Raw genomic sequence first — 23,456 nt, 5'->3', positions numbered from 1 at the left:
TCCTTGGAAACGGAGTTTTATTTGCAGAATATTGCAGTTTAAGAGCTTAAATGTCTTGGATTTTTTCATTACCGATAAGAAAATACATAAAAACTTTAAATTACTATCATCAAGTGTTGTTGACTTCAATTGTTACCACAGAAACACATATTAACCATAGCAACATCCACTCTGAAACTGCATAAATAGAAATTTATGTAAAAAAATACATAAATAGAGGGTGTTTATTTTCAAATTGGAACATTACTGCATGCTTTGCTTCACTCACAGTCTTGTCTGGTTTTTTTCCTTCAAATTTTTTTAATAAATGTAATATATAATGTAATATTGGGGTTAGAAGGTAAAAAAGGGGGGTAAAAGATATCATACATGAAGATTTTTGAAAAGATAACGTTTGGTCGGCGAGCCTGATTATAAATAGAATCATTTTTTTTTCTCTCAGAAATTTCTTATATAACATCGATATAACTTGGTTTTAGCTTCAGAGCTAAGTTAAGGTACATTGTAGTTGTCATGTTTTGGGATTTTTGTCAGATTTTGGGAATCCTCATGTTTTATTCATTTGAATGTCTTAAGAATAAATTTGTAAGGGTTCTGCGGAACCCAGTGTCTTGCCTACTTTTGCTGTAAATCGCAGGCTCAACAGAAATGAGGAAAAAATCGGTAAAAATATTCCTCTTGATACTATCTTTTGATTGTAAGAAGCTTCTGTCCAAGTTTGGTAAAAATCCAGGATAGTTTATGAATCTAATAAATGTTTTAAAAACTTTTACTGCAGACTGTATGTCATGTTAACTGGAAGAAAATCTAAGTCCATTTAAAAGTAAAATACGGAAAAAATGGATTTATCTTTTTACAAAATTTACTTCTTGATACTATCTTATGATCATAAATAAGCTTCTGTCCAAGTTTGGTACAAACCCAGCATGCCCAGGATAGTTTGAGAAAGTTATTAAAATTCTAAAAACTTTAACCACAGAGTAAATGTAATGTTTCCCCGCAGAAAAAAATAAGTCCATTTATAAGTAAAATACGGAAAAAAATAGAATTTTATTTTTACAAAATTTACTTCTGGATACTATCTTATGATCATTGGTATCTTGTAGAGAGTTTTCTTATTAACAATTTTACCACATCTTAAGATCAAATGGTCACTTTGAGAAATTTCTTTATAATAGTTAACCAACAACATTCAAACTTGATCACTGTTTTGTGGTAATAAGCATTGTGTATACATGTTTCATAAGATTTGATTGAGGCAAACTATAATTGCAAAATAGAAACCAACTTTGTGACGACTAATGTACTGACAGACATGGATTAAACCTACTACAACACCCCCTCCCCCCTCCCAAATTGCGGCGCGGCCATAAAAGTGTTTATTTTAGTTTTTGCCATTGTACCTTGAATCGATCAAATGTGTGCACAACGCGTGGGACATCGGAAATTTATTCTTTTTTTACACATGGGACACTAAAGTCTAATGTATTCATGAATGATTACAACTTAATTGTTGGGATTAGAAAACATTGATAATTACAAAGAAAAATAGCATTGGTATGTACTGCGCTGTTTCTAGTGTTGCATTTAATTAAATAAGACCATGTGTGGAATTTGTCTTCAAATTATTTCTGTTATTAATCTTGTATTTATGCAAATATTCTCAGCTTAGTGGTTTCATTCCAAATCTCGGGATTAATGCAGTCTTTTATAAAGGTTACAGAGACAGATACAGAAAATAGGGGCGTAATTCATGTAAAAGTTAAAAAAAAACCGATGAGAATAGCAAAATATTGTTTTTGAAATTTGAACCTAAAACAAGATGCGCTGCAGGGAGCAGCTTTATACGACCGCAGAGTTCGAACCCTGAACATTGGGGCAAGTATGGACACAACATTCAAGCTTGATACAGCTCTGAATTAGGATTGTGATTAAATAGTTGACACAACAAAGGTTACTGACACATAATGAATGTGGTCTCAGAACTTAAACTTAAAAGCTTTAAATTTTAAATTGGACATTACCTATTATGGTCCAATATCCAAAATCAAAATACATGGTTAGATTCAGCATATCAAAGAACCCCAAGAATTCAATTTTTTATGAAATCAAATAAAGTTCAATTTTGGACCCTTTAGACCTCAATGTGGACCAATTTGATAACCGGTCCCAAACATCAAAAATCTAAATACATGATTAGATTAAGCATATATCAAAGAACCCCAAATATACAATTTTGTTGAAATCAAACAAAGTTTAATTTTGAACCCCAATTTGGACCAACTTGAAAACTGGGCCTATAATCAAAAATCTAAGTACATGTTTAGATTCAGCATATCAAAGAACCACAAGGATTCAATTTTTGTTGATATCAAACAAAGTTAAATTTTGGACCACAATTTGGACAAACTTGAAAACTGGGCCCATAATGAAAAATCTAAGTACATGTTTAGATTCAGCATAATTATCAAAGAACCCCAAGGATTCAATTTTTGTTAAAATCAAACTAAGTTTAATTTTCGACCCTTTGGACCTTAATGTAGATCAATTTGAAAACGGGACCAAAAATTAAGAATCTACATACACAGTTAGATTCGGCATATCAAAGAACCCCAATTATTCAATTTTTGATGAAATCAAACAAAGTTTAATTTTGGACTCTTTGGGCCCCGTATTCCTAACCCGTTTGGACCAAAACTCCCAAAATCAATCCCAACCTTCCTTTTATAGTCATAAACCTTGTGTTTAAATTTCATAGATTTCTATTTACTTATACTGAAGTTAGGGTGCAAAAACCAAGAAAAAGGCTTATTTGGGCTCCTCTTTGGCCCCTTATTCCTAAACTGTTGGGACCTCAACTCCCAAAATCAATCCCAACCTTCCTTTTGTGGTCACAAACCTTGTGTAAAAATTTCATAGATTTCTATTTACTTAAACTAAAGTTATAGTGCGAAAACCAAGAAAATGCTTATTTGGGCCCCTTTTGGCCCCTAATTCCTAAACTGTTGTGACCAACACTCCAAAAATCAATCCCAACCTTCCTTTTGACATACACACACACACACACAAAACAAGATTTAATGTTATCGGAATCTTGAACTTATGAGATGTATGTAGAACGACGCATATACAGGAATAATTCATAATTGATACAATTATTTTGCTTGATAATTTTGATATGATAATCTTGCCGGTAATAGCATTATTATTTTACCGGGATTAGCACAATTTCAACTTAGCAGATGCATTCTATTTGTGTATCTCGGAGATCCTGAATTTTAATTGCGGGATAGTAGTACAACAAAGGAGTTATTAATGATATGTTAATAGCTACATGTATATTTAAAGAGGATTTCATTATACTGGACTTCTGATATTAGCGATCAACAATTGACTATTATTATTTTTTTTTAAGTCACCACCAACTTAAAATGTGTCTATCCGTCCGTCCATCACACTTAAGTTTCAGTTTAGAAATGCTTTGACCAAATGATTCTATTGTTGGTTTGTTAATATTATGTTACAGGTCAATTTTGTGATTTATGCTGGAATAACATCTTAGACGGGTGGGTGCCATAAGAAATTAATTTTTTTTTTTACAATTGTTAGGGCCATATCTATCTTGCCTTGCCATAAGCCAGGTTGGCCCATTTATTGTAAACCCATGAAGTTCATCATCTGCTAAATTCCAAAAATTGATAATCAGATGATGAACTCGGAACAAAGTCCGACCAAATGCAATTATCTTTTTAAGTATCTACTTGTATGCAACATTTTAAAAAATCAACATACCCCCCTACCCCCTCCCCCCTCCAACCCCAATGTTACATTATATATATTACATTTATTGAACAATCTGAAGGGGAAAAAAACCAGACAAGACTGTGAGTGAAGCAAAGAATGAAGTCATATTCCAATTTGAAAATAAACACCCTCTATTTATGTATTTTTTTTACATAAATTTCTATTTTTGTAGTTTTTAGGTGGATGTTGCTATTAGTCCAGTCATTCTACCCCAAAAATAGCTCAACCTTAAACAAATTGCAACAGAAAGAAATTTGGTCTCATTTTAAAGGTTAATATGGCCTCTATCACATATCAAAAGTCTTGCAAAATCTGAAGTGCGGAAAAACGATATTTTTGGGGTAAAATACAGGTTTTTAGAGAAAAATCGCTGAAAACTGGAAATAGACCAGAACAAGTTTATTTTGCAGTAAAATCATTCAAAACAGTGTGTGATTCAATTGACAATGATACAAAAAGAAATTAGTTATAGCAAGAAAGGACATATATATGTCAATAACGTTTTTTTGGGGTAAAAATAGGAGTTTTTACGGAAAAATCCAGGAAAACTGGAAATATGCTTTAAATAATTAATTTGGCAGTACATCAATGAAACTTTTTGTGTTTTTGGATTTGTATTGTTCCTTTTTAATTGAGTTATAAATATAAAAGGCATTATATGATAAACTATAAAATTGTGGTCCATAATTTGAGTTCAAAATGCAAATTTCATTGAACATTACAAATTTTTCTTTGAAAATTACAAATTTTTCATCGAAAATAACATTTTTTTTCAATGAAAGCTACAATTCACTGGAATGCTTAAATTAAGTACTAGTCAATAAAAATAATGCTGCTATTTGTTATCTGTTAATTGAATTGCCTGCCTATAACAAAAATTTCAAATAGTGAATAGATGACATAAAAATATAACACATGTCAAAATTAGATGTTCATAAAAAAAATCATGAAAAAATGTTAAATTATTACTTTTAATTCTAGTTGCAAAAAAAACCAAAACATTTGCAATTATATTTTTTTAACGGCCAGTTATTCTAACTTTATAGATATATTGAAAAGAAGTTGGAGAGAAAAAAAACAATATCAGCCACACATTCATGAGACAATGTCCATACCATAATTCATATTAAAAGTGACATGTCTAGTTCTTTAACCTGTTTATATAACACTTTTTTCGTTGTTTAAAATCTTAGTCATAGCCATTTCCCATACACAACAAAAGAAATTCTAAACATCATCCAAATCACTTTGTGTTACTATGCTGGAATTTGAACAGTTAATGCCACGACATTCGCCGCAACTAGCAGAACAGTCGATTCCATGTTTTCGACACGAACATCTTCTTGAATCACAGTTCTGTTTGCAGTTACATCGTATTACTTTCAGCAGTTTTTGGGGTGCCGGTGGTAATAAACATCTAACAGGCATAAGTTTATTCTCTGATGTATACCAACCCCATTGGTTAGGATCTAAATCATGTCCTTCTCCGATCCAAATTTGTGTCTGATAGAAAGTTCTCATGCTATGTAGTTTAGCTGCATCCGATGTTGGCGGCAGAGTGTGAACTTGTACAAAAACGTTCCCTACAACGACCTTTGACGCAAATTTCCTGTATCGAAGTAAATCTAAGCCTTCTACTGACTGAACACCGCCGTACAAATCAACTAAAACCTCTTCTCCAGCTTTGACAACCTGATCTTTACTTGATTTCTGAAGGAAAAGCTGTGATTGATCTTGTAAGTATGCAGATGATTTAACTTTTTTCAATAGTGCTCCTTTTCCTAACCCAAACACTCGTGATGTCGTGTCGCACCCACTAAATGCATGTATAAACGGCAACAACCGACATATAGCTTCACCCAAATGCTTCTTTGTCTTTTTGATATCCCATATTCGGATCTTTTGAATACTTTGCTTCGGTTCTGACTTGAAAAAAACGTTTTTGTTGTGCATCATGGCATGATAGCAAAGTAAAACAAGCAAATCTGTGTCTTCACCTATAACTACAACATGTTGTTCTTCCGAAATTGAGACTGCTGTCTGAACGATATTCAAGTCGGCATCGTCAAAGGCATGGACTACTGCATAATTACTTGCCTCAAATTTTGCACTTAGCAGGTTGATAAATCGTTGTTTGTTCTCTTCATTTGACAAGAATGCATCCTTTTTTGTTTTACAGGGCATTTCAGCCGAGAAATTTATTTTGGGAGAAATACATCCTTTTGATCGTCGTATGTGAGTAATATCTTTGACAGTAGGTACATCTGGATAACCATCAAATACAATAGTTGCTTGAGAGTAGTGGCTTTTAACGTAATCAATATATGCTTGACAAATACTATTGAATGAGTTTCCCTTTGTCCAAGGTATGCGATGTATGAGAGACCCACCATCTAATACATGGTGAACATTTATGCCAGTTTCCAAACATCCGCATCCATCAAAGTCCCAAATTGAGTCTGCTAGAATCGATTTATTTGCCTGTCTTGGTAAGCCATTATTGTCAAATAACGAAGATGGAACACTACAGAGTTCATATTTGAATATTTCTGATATGTCTTCAAATAGTCCATTAGCTATGGTGGTGCATCTTTGAAACAGAAGCTGTGGGTCGACTTGTATTAATTCCCCGTCTACTTTGATACTAGTTTTGCTATTTAAAGTTATTACTTGATTTTTTTTCTTGAAAGTATAGTCAATGACATTTTGCCCAACGAGAGATTCTATTATCGCTGTCCCCACATCTTTTGAGTTGTCTACATTAACAGAGCTATCAGCTGTTACTCCAGTTTCAATATTTCGCAGTGAACTGTCTCCGGTGAATGGACTGCGTTCTTTCATAAATGTTAGAATTGACATGATGTCTTCTCTGTCTCGTTTTTGACGTGCAATTGATTCTTCCTTGTGCTGATCACTTGTGTAGTAACCTACTCCTGTGAGCTCTTGAATAGCTTGATTCATGTCTGCACAAGCGGGCATGGACAAAAGCCACTGTGATCTCTGACTTTCACCCATTCCACGGCCACGTGTCAGTCCTCCTGCTGTTTTTACACTCCTCATGAGCACTTGCTCAATCATTAGATCTGATGACAATCCTGCCCAATATCTGTCGCTACGTCTCATAACATGATGGCCATCTTTGAAAGCAGCAAAAACTTCCGGATGATCTATTTCAAGTTGTTGCATCATCATTAGATACACATACGCAGATTTAGTATACAAGTTGTGGCCAGAGGCAGCCAAATAAGGCAGCATATCTTTAACACTTTTTAAATGCAATTCCCAATCGCCAGTCCGTTCTGCTTTAATAAACTGTCTAAGGATCTGCATCATTTCTGTATACTGAAGCCATAATTTAGAGGTTCGATTTTTCTTCATTTCTTCAAGTGGTCTGTGAATTGTTTCTTTGATGCTCTGAAGTACAGCACTATCACATGCAGAAGATATGGACAGTGTTCCTTCCAACAATTCTGTATATACGTCGGCTGCCTTAGATAAGATGTCGTCAACACTAACATTTATGTTTCCTTCTTCATTTTCGTCTGCTGGGAAATCAAAGTTGAAAATTTTAGATACAAGAAGGCTGTGTAAGGCAGTGTCAACTAGCATATGTCCTCTAATGGCACGAGCTACAGCTTTACCACTTAGCATGTGTGTAACTGCATTTGGTGCATATATAAGTTCCAGAATTTCCTGAAGCCCCGAACTCCTCATAATGTGACCAATGCAACCTAAGAAACTCATTTCTGTATGAAACGCTCCTAAACGCAATACTACAGACTTCAACTGACTATTTGGATGTTCATTTTGAATTATTGTCAGGGCTTTCCAATACAAGGGCTGATCGAATGTCAATACTGGTGTTCTGTTGTAACGATGTGCTTGATTTGAAACAAAGAGTAGAGTTGAGTATATGCATGACATATCGCTTGAATTCATATCTATCATAGGTAGAAAAACAACTGTTGACTTGCCTGGGTATTCTCCCTTATGTATCATCTGCATTATACCTGACCAACCTGGTGTTGGATTCTTTAAGGGCCATACCACCAGTGACAGTAAATCCAGACATGCAGTCTTGTCCATTCCCCTTAATTCTCGAAGCTCTGAAAAATTTAGCTTTGTCATAAAGTCGTTTTGAGGTTTGTAATACTGAATATTAACCTTTGCTATTGAGTTGATATCATCAGATGAAACAGATATTCTAGGTATAGGGGCTGTTCGCTTAGTGCCTGGTGTAATGCCGGCTATGATTCCCATTCCATGAAATGTGTTATTGCCATCGAGTGTTCTCACATTATGGTCTACGTTGTCAGCTACAAATTGAATAAAACTATTACATATTTCGCCAGGGATGTCAACTCCTTGTGTTAAAGCAGCACTTGATTCAAATTTTTGAATTTCTTGATAAGATGAGCAAAATCCTAAATTGTTTAAAGTAGAAACCAGAAAACGGGATGCAAAGTTGTGATGAAGTTGAATGCCAAGACCAATTTGCAAAGGAGCAATAAGTACACGGGGTCTTGATGCCTGAACTATTGCCTGTCCAATAGAAGCAATTTTCATTTTGGAGTCCTTTTCAGCAAACATTGTTTCTAGTAGATAGCTTAAGCTCTCGGGTACATATTGCAAATTTGATTTCAGTGATGATACATCTGATGCCAATGGATAATTTTCCTTGTCCCCTTTCAAAGATCTGATGTCACTTTTGATTAGTTTTGCAGCAGCATCTATTATGGCTTTTTTTTCATCGTCTGGATTTTGATATGTTGGTCTGTGGTAAAACTCTTGCAAAACACAGGATGCTGTATCTCTCAACGTAACAACGCTAATTTTCCCACAAATATCTGTTATGATAATATTTTCTCCAAAATGGTTTCTCAGTTTTTTCTTCATATAAACTGAGCTGTATGCCTGTTCTCCACATAACTCGTTCATTTTATTAACCAGCTCTGCAATAGTTATCTGTTCATCCTCGTGCTGTTTGAGATAATCTACAATTTTTAGGAATTGTTCACCATAAGCTGCTGGTCTTCCCTGGTAGTTATTTTCCTTTCCTTTGCTGTCTGGTGAAAATGCTTTTGGAATCTTCTTACTGGTTCTGAAGTTAACACTGCAGGTTTGATGGTATAATGCATCTGCAGCATGAAGATCGCCAACACATTCTAATCTTCCCCGTACTTCAACTGCCCACTCATCATCTCTGTCATTGCATACTTGTTCAATCCTCTTCTGGAAATCATCTGTTCGGACAGCAAAAACATCGTTTCCTTTTAATTTGCTTTTTAGCTGTGCCTCTTTCCCACAGAATAAGCAATGATCTTTATGACTGAAATTTGATTTTGATCGTAGAGTCGGTATATTAGATTCCTGTAGTATATTTTGCTGCCTTTTGGTTTTTGTGATTTCTGTTGGGTTTGTATATGATTTTCTACATTCCTGGTGGACAAACTGTCCTACAGAAGCTAGTATCTGACCCTCTCTTTCTCTACTCGCTTTATTTATTCCTTGGCTTCCTTTTTCACGTAACTTGACTAATGATGATGTATCGTCATCTTTAAGGCATATGATGCATTTTTCCATAACAGCCACTGATACCTGCAAGTATAAAAATATATACCCTTAAACAGTAGAAAGTACAAATCATATTTCTTAATAATAATGTTTAGTATGTATACGGCCATCACTAGATCACTGTGTCTTAGAATTAATCTTTACGATTTGTGATTTATGAAACTAGAAAAATAACTTGTATACTCTATGAGTCTTTGTTTTACCTGGCAGTTATTTAAAACGACCGGCTCTCATGGCTATAAGATTATCTTTTCAATAATGAGACTGGTTATTGATTTTTCAATACTAATATACGTATATTTACTGTAAATCAAATATTTGTGCAGTGTACATGTAACTCTACGATTCGTTATAAATTACCTTAAAACTATTAAATCTCTGTTGGATTATATCTCATCGTGGCATACATGATACTGCATTAATTTTGCTTATATGTCATTCAATTCATCAATATAATCTGCAAAAGAAAAATAATTTTGTAATTTCCAATTTGCTTATTTATTTTGAAATATTTTTATTTTTATTTGTTTTTTATTATTTTTTGGCATCAGGATTACACAAATGCATTTATATTTTTCTAAAAGTTCTTATTTTTTGTTGCAGTAACTCAAATTTGATCAAATTCATGCAACTTTACTAATCCGTATATATTTTGTAACTGTTAGTTTTTTGTCCCGAATGGCGTTCCATAGTTTTTAAATTTTGACAAGGACGTATGTAGAATTGTTACTTTTTTGGAAATAAAACGTATAAATGGGTTCAACATATTAAAACATACATTTATTTTTATAAATATGTGTATTTCATATAAAAAAGTTAAGATTAGTTCCTTGAAAAAGACCGAAAATAACATGTAAAAAACCGGCGTTGTGACGTCACTCGGGAATGTTTACTTTTGCCGATTCTTGCTTCTACCGTTGTTGTACAGGTTGTAACTCGTATAATAATTTATATAGAGATACTTACCATCAATTGAAGTCTTTGTTCACATTGCATTATAAGTTTTGCAGAATAAATCAACTATATCGTTTGTACTGACACTAAAAATCTTGTTGTTGTAGTTGTCTCCCTTTGTGTGTATGGCGATCTTTTGGTGTCAATATCTGCAAGCCAAAATCCATAAATTGGACCCCCCTAATTGACCCCTTTATACATTTTTGATTTTCAAAGACTTTTTATATGTTTTATATGGCAGTCATCTGACAACATTAAAGCAATAATATATTCTGTTGCAATTAGTTTAACGTTTTTCATAGATTGCCTGGACTATATGGATAATATGTGTTTCCATGGTAACAATTGAAGTCAACAACACTTGACGATAGTAATTTAAAGTTTGAGTTGGTGTTTTATGTATTTTCTTATTGGTTATAAAACAATTCAGGACATTTAAGCTCTAAAACTGCAATATTCTGCAAATAAAAACTCTGTTTCCAAGGAAAAAATCGGTTGCTATGGTGATAAAACTAAACCCCCCCCCCCATATATCACATGTATATGGCACTCTGCCTGGTTCTTATAAAGAGCTGTACTTAATTAACGCAATAGGTAGCGCCATATTCTTTATGTATATTCAAATAAGGAGATGTGGTATGAATGACAATGAGACTACTATCCACTAAAATTCAAATAAGGTGGATTTCAGTAATTATAGCCAACCGTTCGGAAGGCACCGACATGAAAAATATGAAACAAGTCCGTGCAGAAAACATACGGCCTGATTTATAACAAAACAATTTACGATTAACAAATATGACAGACATAAACCAATGACAACCACTGCACATCAGGCTCTGAGGCTATGGAACAGACACTGGCGATTTAATATTTTACTGTAAACTAACAGGGGCAGTATTATTAGTTATCAGGGATTACCAGAATGTAACACCGGTGTTTATAATTCAAACACACTGAGGCCAGCCGAATGGTGTATGCATTTTTTACAATGGTGTAAAATTCCGTACACCCCTGACTTCACAATATAACGGTCGAATCTATTTCTTATGAGGCGCTTTTAAACTCGTTTTTTAAACCCAGGGTGTATAATGGGAAAAAAATCGTATGAGGAATTTGCAAAACATCTTTATGAACACCGATATTGTTGTGTATTGTCTATATATATATATCTTTATTCTCAATAAACCATATAGATTGTACACAGTCAAATACTACCCTTCTTATTTTATGTTTGGGAATTTACTTTTTCGAACATAAAAAGAAAATTTTGCTAGGTCTTGTTAATCTGTTAAGACAGATTTGATAAAAGTATTTTTACTGCCTAACTAATGCGGTCCCTGTTCAGATATGAAATGTTGAGATTAGCCATGGTTGTGATTGTCAACCACTGAAGAACGAGGATGAACACAACTATAGGTAATGGTATCCATAGTTACGCTCTTCATCGATTGGGAAACTCATAACGTATGATAAACTCATCATAGATAGATACCAGGATTAAAATTTCATATTTACGCCAGACGCGCGTTTCGTCTACAAAAGACTCATCAGTGACGCTCGAATAAAAAAAAAATGTTAAAAAGGCCAAATTAAGTACGAAGTTGAGGAGCATTGAGGACCAACAGTTCCTAAAAGTTTTGCCAAAAATAGCTAAAGGTAATCTACTCCTGAGGTAGACAAGCCTTAGTTTTTTTCAAAAATTCAAAGTTTGGTTAACAGTCAATTTATAATTATGAACATATCAATGTTAACTCAAGTCAGCACAGAAGTGTTGGTTACTGTTACTTTTAACTTGGAGTTATTATTTGTATAGATTATCGGGTTTTCTTTTCTACCCTCTTACATTCTTAATGTTACATGACTTTTTGAATATCAATTTAAATTAACTAAATTGTAATATTGATTTACACTTTATTAGGCAAGAACGTGCCACATCAATCCGTATCAAGAACTTTGCAGTAAGTATAAAGTGTAATACTATGCCTAATTTACGCTACATATATTGGACCGATAAAACTGCTCATTGAAAGCATGTCCCAGGGATATGCAATACAGTGATTTAGTATAAAAATTATCAAATGGAGTCATCGAGACCGTGACAAACTAATCTGGGTTTTTTCACATCTTTCAGTAAAGTCCAAAAGCTACACAATAAATAAGACATATCAAATACATGTATATAAGAAACATATATTTCAATCTATTTATTATGATATAAAAGAATTGATACAATGATAAAAAGGTTGTTGCAGCACGAAAACCATTCAGATCATCTATAGGTCGTATGCTTAAGACTCAAGAAAATGTTTTCTTTGGATGCATCATCTCACCATACACCATCTTCGCTAGCCAATGGTTACGATCCAGTCTCCTCATCTCAACAGAGGAGTAGACTTGATCGTAACCATTGGCTAGTTATGATGACCATACACATATATCTCAGTAAAATTGACTGCAAATTCTCTGCATGATAGGATTTGATATAGAAAAAAAATATACAAAATATGATATAAATTGTCCACGCTGTAGTTTCTACTTTTAACCCTGCATGGTCAGTTGCTAGAGATTGTATTTAAGTGTTCGAAAGTTCAGTATTTTCCTTGGGCAAAAAAGTAAGATGCGTCTAACGAATATGAGGACGCGATCAGAACGTTAACCAGTACTTCGTCATAACAGACAAAACTATGTCAATATTAGGTAATTTGACTATATATGATTATTGACAAAAGGGAAAATAAAACCAACATGACTGAAGCTTCGAATACAGACTAATATTAAGTTGTCTACCTTCCGTTAGTTTTGTATAGATACTTTAGTAAGATAAATATACATGTATGAAGGATATAGTGCTAGACATCTTCTTCCAATCCCTTACCATACAAAACAGTACTTTATTTAGACCATGTGGGCATCAGTGGTTGAAAAAAATGGATAAGTTGAAACAAGTAAAGATATTCAAAAAATAATAATCCTTCAATTTCATTTCATTGTTTACCTTGGTACGTATGTAGCAAAGATCTACGGTTCCCCAACCACTGTTGGAAATTGTAATTATTTTCACAAAAGCCAAATTTATTTCCTTCACTAATGCTTTTTCTGACAGCAATAGAAATACACCGTTACCCTTTTATCAAAGAACAAAACCAACTGTTTTGATGAATATAGTTACCAAATGCGTCTTTTTGAATTAGAAACTGTCCATTTTCCACAATTAAAGTACAGATATGAAACTGTTTCTAGATATTGGTGTGGCAGTTTGATCTTTTAAACGTACTATGTGGTATCGGTTTTACTTATTTTTGAAGGCCGTACGGTAGTTGTTAAATTCTGTGTCATTTGGTCTGTTGTGAAGAGTAATTGTCTCATTGACAATTCTATCACTATTTTTTATTTATATATTAAACAAATAATTTAGTTAGGCCATGCATGCACAGTCTTTAATATTCCTGGAAATCACATAAATTAATCACATTATATGTAACACAATTATTTTAACCAATTTTATTTTCAATAATATCTGCGATCAAATTAACAGAAGGTGTCACAATCAGGTACAGAGGATGTTGAGAGAAAAACATTTATATCTTTCTACGTATCATCATCATTGTCGTTTTAAGAGAGTAATGATAGCCTTTCCAAGTTTCCCAGTTGACACCATCAGCAAAGGAAGTGTGTGTTCCCCCAAGATACTGTCCATTTAAGTTTGATTTATGGCAGTCTTTGTACCACCAGGCCCCTTTAAACGAAGTAGCACAGTTTTGAGCATACTTGTCATTATCTTGATCCTTAGTTGTAAAATTCTGCCCAATCGAGTGTGCCAATGAGTCACCTAGATAATACAAATTATATAAATTATGCATTTATAAAGATAGTCTAGGCCTATAAATAACGACAAAAACTGTGGAAAACCGTTGACAGAGATCAAATGCAAAGCATATCTTTTTACTAAGTCAGTAGTATTTAGCAATAAATACCGATGACGATACTGATTACAAGTTATAAAGTTTTAAATCGTACACTTTGAAGAAATTTAAGGAAAAGTATGTTATCTTAAAACCTATACACGATTCCAACATATGATGTTGATGTCCTCTTTAAACCTACCAATAATACAATACAATATGCTTTATTTAAAAGCACTCCGTCACATTGACATGTGAAACAAGAGGTATAAATACATACAAACATAGTTTTATAGCTGACTGTGCGGTATGGGCTTTGGTCATTGTTGAAGGCTGTACGGTGACCTATAGTTGTTAATTTCTGAGTCATTTTGGTCTCTTGTAGATAGTTGTCTCATTGGCAATCATACCACATCTTCTTTTTTTATATATGTGAATATCCACTGTAAACCTATCTACAAAGAATTAGTATGTTACCTATAAATCTACATAGGAAAAATATGTAATTTATAAAACCTAAAGATATTTCAAGTAAAGTATATTGCAATTTAAACTCCACAACAATGCCAACACAGGATGAGTATGTCAATTACAACTTACCAACGTTGCCTTTGTAGGATGAGCATGTCATCTTGTATTTCGCAGCTCCATTAGCAATGTTAAAGTTTGCATATTTAGCGTATCCAGTGTGATTTGCAAAATCTTGCAGTGTAATTAATAGCTGATATTCGGCTTGGGAGGTAAGAATATGAAGATTATCGTTGCCTGCAATAAAACATGACAATTTGTTTTATCAAGATTACTACTGTTTAAACTTTTTATACAAATCGGGAATTGTAAGATTTGAAGTTTGTGCGTTACAAGTATCAAAATAATAAAAACTAGCTATAAAACCGCAAATTTACAATCGTTGTTAAAAAAAATCAAATTGCCGTATTTGAATGGTAGCGAGTATACCTTGTATAATATTTCAAACAAACCTAATGCTTAATTGAACCAAAAAGTAAAATTACAAAAATACTGATATCCGAGGAAAATTCAAAACGGAATGTTCCTAATCAAATGGCAAAATCAAAAGCTCAAACATATCAAACGAATGGATAATAACTGTCATTCCTGACTTGGTACTGGCATTTTCTCATGTAGAAAAAATGGTGGATTGAACCTGGTTTTATAGCTAGCTAAACCTCTCACTTGTATGACAGTCTCATTAAATTCCATTATATTGAAAACGATGTGTGAAGAAAACAAACAGACATTATAGGTAAAAATGTCAAATATACAACAGTCAACATTGTTTTATAATCTTAATCTCTAAAAAAAATTATCTAATAAAAGAAGCAAAAAATGGCATAAACTTTGCCATAGTACAATAACACAATGATGGGATGTATAGGAACAGGGCAACGTCATATATGTAACGAAGAAACATGAAAATATCTCCTATTCTTTACATCATTCTAACAGGGAAATAGAGAATCAGTAATTTTGTTCTTAAAGAACACCAACTCGTGTTCCGCAGACGCTTTTAAACATATTAACACTATTAGAAAAACAAACAATTCGATAATACCAAAGGATAAAATACAAATCCAATTATTTCAGTCCCCCTTTAGATCAAGTGAATAACAAAGTTTTTTTCTCAAAGTATCTAAGGCAAAGGATTAGGGGCAATAAGGCCCTTATTTGGCCCAAAAATAACAGCAAAATTTAAAGTTATCATAAATATTCTTAAATTACTGAAAACTTGTCTAAAGTATAAGGCACTAAGAAAAACAAAACAAACTTGACATCGAACAAATTACCATGGCAACAAATCATAACCTAATTTACATATTTTGTTAAATTTCGTGATTTTCCTTGTTTTTTCATCAAATTTGAAGTATATTTTAGACTGAAAAAGTATGTGCGCACCCAAGAAACAACTTTATATTTGGTGAGATAATACCAATAGTTATGATAAAGCTTTTGTTAAATTATTTTGTTGTTTCTCGGCTGCGCAGGATGTTTCCACAATGGAAATAAAGTAAAAAAAACTGTATAAATTCTGTATTTTTCATCGTTTTTGTGAAAACAGTAGATATTATGACGTATTTGTGACGTCATCAGATAAAAATGTTAATGTTTTTCATTCATATTTCTTGACCCTATGCATATCTAAACGTTATGTGCCAATTTGAAATAGTTATCAAGCATTTCATTTTCTTGGGCCAAAACTAGGGCTTAAGGGATGTAATCAAAACATTAAAATTTTAGTGAATATATCGAGAAGATCGGTCAAAGATGTGCAATAATCGAAATAACATAAAACTATTAATTGTTGTACAACGTAGATAAATATGTTTTCAGATAAAAATGTGGCACAAATATATAACTCATATATAGTGTTATATATAAATAAACAAACCAAGCCAATGTTCTTCCTCAAGTGTTCCAAATCCCGTTTTATAATCATCCCATCCTCTGTAAAAATCTACTGCACCATTCATTCGTCTTTGGAATACCTGCAGTTAAACATTCATAATTTTATCTGAAATTTATTATTTTTTACGTCTTCCCTTGGACGAAAGGAAACATGTTACATTGTTTCTTCTTCTTCTGGTTCTGATTCAACCCTATCCGGGTCAAAACTTATTCTTATCTTTTGTAACATACTTGTGATATTTGGTATGAAGGTATATCACCTCTGGTATGGTCATTTTAGTAAATTTCATATTGACAAAACTTTAAATTTCTCGTAAAACTGAGGATTTTCTTATCCCAGGAATAGATTACCTTAGCCGTATTTGGCACAAATTTTTGGAATTTTGGGTCCTCAATGCTCTTCAACTTTGTACTTGTTTGGCTTTATAACTATTTTATGTGAGCGTCACTGGTGAGTCTTATGTAGACGAAACGCGCGTCTGGCGTATTAAATTATAATCCTGGTACCTTTGATTACTATTTACTATAAGACGGTGTTTCAAAAACAAATTGTGAAATCCTGTGTTCTTACCTATCGACCTCCAGGTCAAAATATTTTTTTGTTTCACATTTTTGTGTCTGGAACTTAAGTTTTAATCATTTGCTCATAGGCTTTTCATATTTGGCACGATGTATTTCTTATTGTATCTTTGTGGTATTTTTTCCTTCTCGATTTTTATGAAGAAGAAAAAGAAAACCCGGAAATTGTCAGTAAAACATCTTCGAACAGTGTGTCGCCTTTTAAGAACACTTAATAGGATGAAATAGATTAAGAAAATCTTGAATGACTTAACATTGAATTGGGAATGAGAGTCTTCAATCGAGGCTGGTATTTCGCATAGTCATATGAATGAACATTATTGTGTAAGGCAGAATTTTATCATTGACCCAAATAGACTATTAGAGATGCTGAACAATTTAACATAGACTTAAATGAACGCTTGTAGCAACTATTTGGTCCAATGTGTGCTCTGCGTAAATAAATTAATTTCAGTATCTTAAATGAAAACGTAATGATAATTATGCTAACTTGCTGATTCATTTGATTATCCCCTAAATCATATACAGTTTTTATCACTTCCTTTTTCAAATTATGTAAACGCTAGTTATCCACTTATCTATACTAACTGCTGAAAACACTAAAAACGTAGCACGTATATACATATTTGGACATAGAAATTAATCGGATTTATCTTGACCACCAACTCTTGACTATATACATATGATACATAATTAAGAATCAAATTAGTAAATAACACAGGATACATTGCCTTGAATTTGATCAACTTAATATAATCTGACAGCCACATGATGCCAATATTGTTCCTGTATTTACGGCTCTTGTAAACTCACCGTCCATCCCCCACCTACATTGTCTTCTTTCATATTGCAATATACATTGAAGCCATCTAAAGAGCCTGTCGGGTAAATCATGTAAACACCACTCCCTCTTTTAATATCAATATCCCCACAGTCTATGGGAATTCGGGTGTAAGATCCGCCTAAAAATAAAATATACACTTAAACCTTTTAAATAGGTGTTTAGTTTTCATTTGTACATATCATTTTCGCTGTTGAATAATTCCGATGGTTATAATATAGTATTTTATATACAATATTCACTATCCTTTATTTAAAAACACTCCGTACCATTCACATGTGCAACAAAAGGTAAATACATGACGTCCATTATCACTGAACTAGCATACATATTTGTTTGGGCCAGCCGAAGGACGCCTCCGGGTGCGGGAGTTTCTAGATACATTGAAGACCTATTGGTGGCCTTCTGCTCTATGGTCGGGTTGTTGTCGCTTTGACACATTCCCCATTTCCATTCTCAATTTTATAAAGTATAATCACATACGATCATAGAAATAAATAAAACAACTTTAAAATGGAATGTATTAGATTTTACTATACTTTATAATATTTCCGATAACTTTGAAACGGATAAAGATACATTTTTAGTACCTTTATAATAACCAATGATAGTAATCCTTTCATTTTTGCTGCACTGGGATATTTAACATAGTATTGTGGAATGTGTTGATATATGATATTTTTTTACTAAGATGGAATACATTTGAAAAAGTAATGGAATTCATTACCAATAGTTTTTAAACTTAAATTACGTATCATCTCGTCTTTCAGTATATTGTACCATCTACCCAGTTCTACTGAAATTTTCACATTACAGCATCTTACATTGTTATTTAGGAATTCATTCACGTTTGATTTGTGATAATTGTACATGATACTTTACTAAACCAAACATTGTTTTAAACAGATTGTAAAATTCCCCTCTGAAGAATTGTCAATTCTACTATGCCCTTTTTAATGCATGCATCTATAAGATTTTGCTTCAGAACGATTTTCAGTTGATTTACATGATAATTGCTGAATCCAAACATAGTTAAGTTCTGAATAGTCTAACATCGAGTTAAGATAGTCAATTCATTTGGACGTGTAATCCTCTTTAAGTAGAACATTATTCGATATAGTATATTGCTTATTTTATTTTCATTGGTGTGATGTTTGTTCCAAAAACACACCATTCTTACTTTTATTATAGTATATATTGTTATACGACCAAGTTCTCTATATGTTATAAAATTTAGTGTTGATGATCTAATTTTTAACACATTCCGGTAAAACTGTAGTTAATTTTTTTCCAGCATGCAATTGTTTCCGAATCCCAATATTTCACACTCATATTTCAGAATTGGAAATATAAGTGCATCAAACAATTGTAATTGCAAGTCATTTTTCAAAGCAAAGTATCCTACCATTAGAATTACTCGCATTATTCATTAAATTAGACAGAGAAAGAAAAAACAATAAGAAAAAATATTTTCGAACAAAGATTTAGATGTAGCAAAACAAACTTACTCTTTAAAGAAAGAAAGAGGTTCAGAAACCGCAAGTTACCACTTATTGCTCAATGATACAAATTGATTCTTATCAAGTAGTAACGATGACAATTCTTACACAACATGCAACTGAATACGAAGTAGGCACTTCCTTTAAAAGATAATCCATAAAGGTCATAAGCATTGTCGTGTTACCTTCAAATTGGATTCGATAAAGCTGTCTTGGCCTAAATGGTGTTCAGGTTAAAGAGTTGTCTGGTTCAATTGAAAGGAGTTGACACTCAAGTATGAATGAACGTGTTATGGTCATATAAATTAAACAAATATACAATAGGATGTACAACAGTAAGAAATACTCACTATTACTTTGAATACTTGTTGAATTCACCAACACCACAATGAACCCAAGAAACACTCCAATTTCCAAAGTGAGAGATGTCATGATTATACTGTTGAACTTCGAAGATACAAGGTGTATTTAATTTACATAGGAAAAAAACGTAGAAAAAGTTGTAAAATGTAACTGCTGAATACAGAGAAACGACATATAACAAAACAGGTTTCCGCATTTAGTATTGTAGATAGGAAAAACGCATTAAATGTGTGATGTAACTACAAAACGGAGACTTACGGATATTTGTGTAGACACATTTTCCTGTTCTAAGTTAAATAAAATCATCATCAAGATTATATGTTTTTGGTCATTCGTTTTGTCTTTAATGAAATTACAAATATATGGTTCTGTTATTTGTTTGTTTAATTTTTTGAGAACTGTCTTTGTCAGGACTTTTTTTGTAGTGAGTTCTTTTCTTCTTTCTATGTCTGATTATCATCATGATCCTCATTTTGATCCTTTACCGGAAAAGGTAATTAGAAAAAAACATATATTTTAAACTACAAAAGAAATTTTTTATTTCAATAGTAGCTATTAACTTCATAAGTACTAGAAGAATATTCGCTTTATCAAGGAATTATCCCTTCAAGTGTGTTGTTGGCTTTCCTTATTAAAAAAAAAAAGGTTTATACGCATTTAAAAGTAAACACGTGACACCGGTATTAAAACTAATATTTAAAAAAATTAAAAACTATCTTTGCTGCATCTATTTAATCAAGTTTACATTCTTCAAAAAGAATATTTAATCTGTTGTAACTGTTGCAGTATTAATACATACTGCTTTGAGATATCCCATAATGATAGTTATTGACTGCATTTATAAACTATGTAATAAGATTAATCTTATTTCATAGAAGTATGTTCAGACGAGATAAATTATTCTAAGAGATAGCAGAAATTAAGAAAATCCTTATACAGACATGTTGATGTTGGGTAAAAGAAAAGAAAAAATACCGAACTCCGAGGAACATTCGAAACGGAAAGTCCCTAATCAAATGTCAAAACCAAAAGCTGAAAAACATCAAATGAATGGAAAGTCTCCTTTTTCTCGATTGTGACAGCTGATAACCAACACAACAGAGACTCCTTGCATTTGTAGTGAGGCAAGTTCAACATAAAAATGGTAGCATACGCTATAAATTTATTACTTTGGGATATCATAAGGCAGATTTTGTTAATAGTGAACAAAAGGGGTAAAACATGCAATACAGAGGAACAAGTGAACAGTATGGTGGAGTTTCTTATCGAAAACATATTTGTTGAATTTGGAGGTAGACTTTTTCAACAAATTGTCGCCATTTTTATGGGAACAAACTGTGCACCTCTCCTTGCCGACCTCTTCTTATTTTCATATGAATCGGAGTCCTTTAGACACTTGTCAAAAACAAGAACATCAAAGAAGCCAGATTATTTAATTTCACTTTCAGATACATTGAGGATGTTCTTTCCATTTACAATCCGAACTTTTCGGATTGGGTTCCATTAATTAATAGCTGATATTCGGCTTGGGAGGTCAAAATATGAAGATTTACGTTGCCTTCAATTAAACATATCATTTTCCCCTCAAGATTACTACTGTTAAAACTTTTATACCGATCGGGAATTGTAAGATTGTGCGTTACATGTATCAAAATGGTATAAACTAGCTATAGAAACCGCAAATATACGATCGTAGATAAAAACAAACATTTGAATGGTAATGAGTATACTTTGTACAATATTTCAAACAAACCTAATGCTGAATTGATCCAAAAAATAAAATCACAAAAATACTGAACTCCGAGGAAAACTCAAAACGGAAAGTCTTTAATCAAATAGCAAAATCAAAAGCTCAAACACTTCAAACGAATGGATAACAACTGTCATATTCCCGACTTGGTACAGACTTTTTCTTATGTAGAAAATGGTGGATTGAACCTGGTTTTATAGGTAGCTAAACCTCTCACTTGTGTGACAGTCGCATCAAATTCAATTATATTGACAACAATGTGTGAAGAAAACAAACAGGCATTATAGGTAAAAATGTTAAATATACAGCAGTCAAAATTGTTTTATAACCTTAATCTTAAAAAGAAAATGTAACAAAGAAGCACAGAATGGCATAACTTTGCCAGAGTACAATAACCCAAAAGAAGGGATGTATAATAAAAGAGCCACAGTGTACCCTTATTTTGGCATTTCTACCGGTTTTGTCTGTTTTGTTCACTCATCGTTGTAAATATAATGAAATTTAATGCGACTGTCATACAAGTGATAGGTTTAGCGCTTTAAAACCAGATTCAATCCACCATTTTCTACATTTGAAAAAATGCCTGTACCAATTCAGGAATATGACAGTCGTTGTCACTTCGTTTGATGTATTTTATCATTTGATTTTACCATTTGATTGAGGACTTTCCATTTTGAATTTTCCGCAGTGTTCAGTATTTTTGTGAATTTACTTTTTTCTAGAGCATTGGATTTCCTTATTTATGTTTTTGTTTTAGGGAGCGGGTTCTTGATACTTTTGTCCATTTCCAATTCATGAGCTGCTTGTAAAGGAAACAGGTGTTTTTGGTCGTTATCATTTTGACGTTCAATAAATATTTATAGTTAAAATTAAAAAGTGCAATTTGTTTTTAGATTTTAGAATTCACCATGTTGTGCATGTTTAGGGTAAACGTTTTGCTTGTGTATTTACAACAGTATTGAGAAGCATGACACAACAGTAACTGTTCCAAAAGCATGTTATGCTTTCTTATCAGTACACTTGAAATTCACTGGAATACGTGTTTACACTGTAAAAAGCAAATAATGACTCTTTGGGGTAGATAAAAATTCGAGAAATTAAGTACTAACAAGCAATATTTGTTATATCAGCAATTCGATGCCCATATCCCAATGTTTTGTGAGTTTTGTCACTTTATGAATGTAATGATAAGTAGGAAACCATCTGATAGACACAACAGTCAAGTTAGGCTGCACATTAAAGGAGAGAAGGTTCGATAAGGTCCTAAAATGTACCATGTTTTAAGCTTAAATTTCAAATTAGGATTTAGTTACCAATATCAAAATGCATCGTAGCTAATACAGTGCCTAGATAAGAAATAAGCCTTTGTTGAAAATTTACGTACATGCATTTTATACATGACGTCATAAATAGTACTCATAATGATTTTCCTCGAAAATTTTAATGAAAATTGGTAAATTTTTATTGATTATTGGACAGGACACATAGAACGCATTCGTCGACAAAAAAATCTTTTGAAATAATGTTTGTACATACATTTTATACTTCAGAGGTTCAGCGCTTTCAAACCAGGTTTAATCCACCATTTTCTACATTTGAAAATGCCTGTTTCAAGTCAGGACTTTGCCAGTTGTTGTCCATTTGTTTGGTGTGTTTTATCATTTGATTTTGCCTTTTGATTAGGGATTTCCATTTTGAATTTTCCTCGGAGTTTAGAATTTTTGTGATTTTACTTTTTACATATTTATCTTGAGTATTTTGAT

General features: G+C 32.7%; 3 protein-coding genes across 3 annotated transcripts in view; all 3 read right to left on the bottom strand.

The window, feature by feature from the left end:
* LOC139519007 (ficolin-1-like) overlaps positions 1 to 23,456 on the bottom strand; it is a 90,584-nt gene that overhangs the window by 17,406 nt on the left and 49,722 nt on the right. The window lies entirely within an intron of this gene.
* On the bottom strand, positions 4,189 to 9,852 carry LOC139519006 (uncharacterized). Its single transcript, XM_071310719.1, has 2 exons — positions 9,739 to 9,852; positions 4,189 to 9,402 (listed from the first exon to the last, which is right to left on the bottom strand). The coding sequence occupies exon 2, from the start codon at positions 9,385 to 9,387 to the stop codon at positions 5,032 to 5,034; it is 4,356 nt and encodes a 1,451-aa protein (XP_071166820.1). The 5' UTR covers positions 9,388 to 9,402; positions 9,739 to 9,852; the 3' UTR covers positions 4,189 to 5,031.
* On the bottom strand, positions 13,822 to 21,526 carry LOC139519008 (microfibril-associated glycoprotein 4-like). Its single transcript, XM_071310721.1, has 5 exons — positions 19,931 to 21,526; positions 18,054 to 18,202; positions 16,645 to 16,741; positions 14,838 to 15,002; positions 13,822 to 14,164 (listed from the first exon to the last, which is right to left on the bottom strand). The coding sequence occupies exons 1-5, from the start codon at positions 20,010 to 20,012 to the stop codon at positions 13,914 to 13,916; spliced, it is 744 nt and encodes a 247-aa protein (XP_071166822.1). The 5' UTR covers positions 20,013 to 21,526; the 3' UTR covers positions 13,822 to 13,913.

The sequence above is a fragment of the Mytilus edulis genome, chromosome 4 (genome assembly GCF_963676685.1).
Source record: "Mytilus edulis chromosome 4, xbMytEdul2.2, whole genome shotgun sequence".
Lineage (NCBI taxonomy): Eukaryota > Metazoa > Mollusca > Bivalvia > Mytilida > Mytilidae > Mytilus > Mytilus edulis.
The sequence above is the reverse complement of the archived record's forward strand: the minus strand, read 5'-3'. Positions and strand labels throughout refer to the sequence as shown.

Excerpts from the sequence above, each read along its gene's own strand:
- LOC139519006 (XM_071310719.1), bottom strand. The coding sequence starts at position 9,387 with ATGGAAAAATGCATCATATGCCTTAAAGATGACGATACATCATCATTA.
- LOC139519008 (XM_071310721.1), bottom strand. The coding sequence starts at position 20,012 with ATGACATCTCTCACTTTGGAAATTGGAGTGTTTCTTGGGTTCATTGTG. Across the intron at positions 16,742-18,053 it reads ATGTAGGTGGGGGATGGACG|GTATTCCAAAGACGAATGAA; the intron begins GTGAGTTTACAA and ends GTTTAACTGCAG. Across the intron at positions 14,165-14,837 it reads ATCCTACAAAGGCAACGTTG|GTGACTCATTGGCACACTCG; the intron begins GTAAGTTGTAAT and ends TGTATTATCTAG.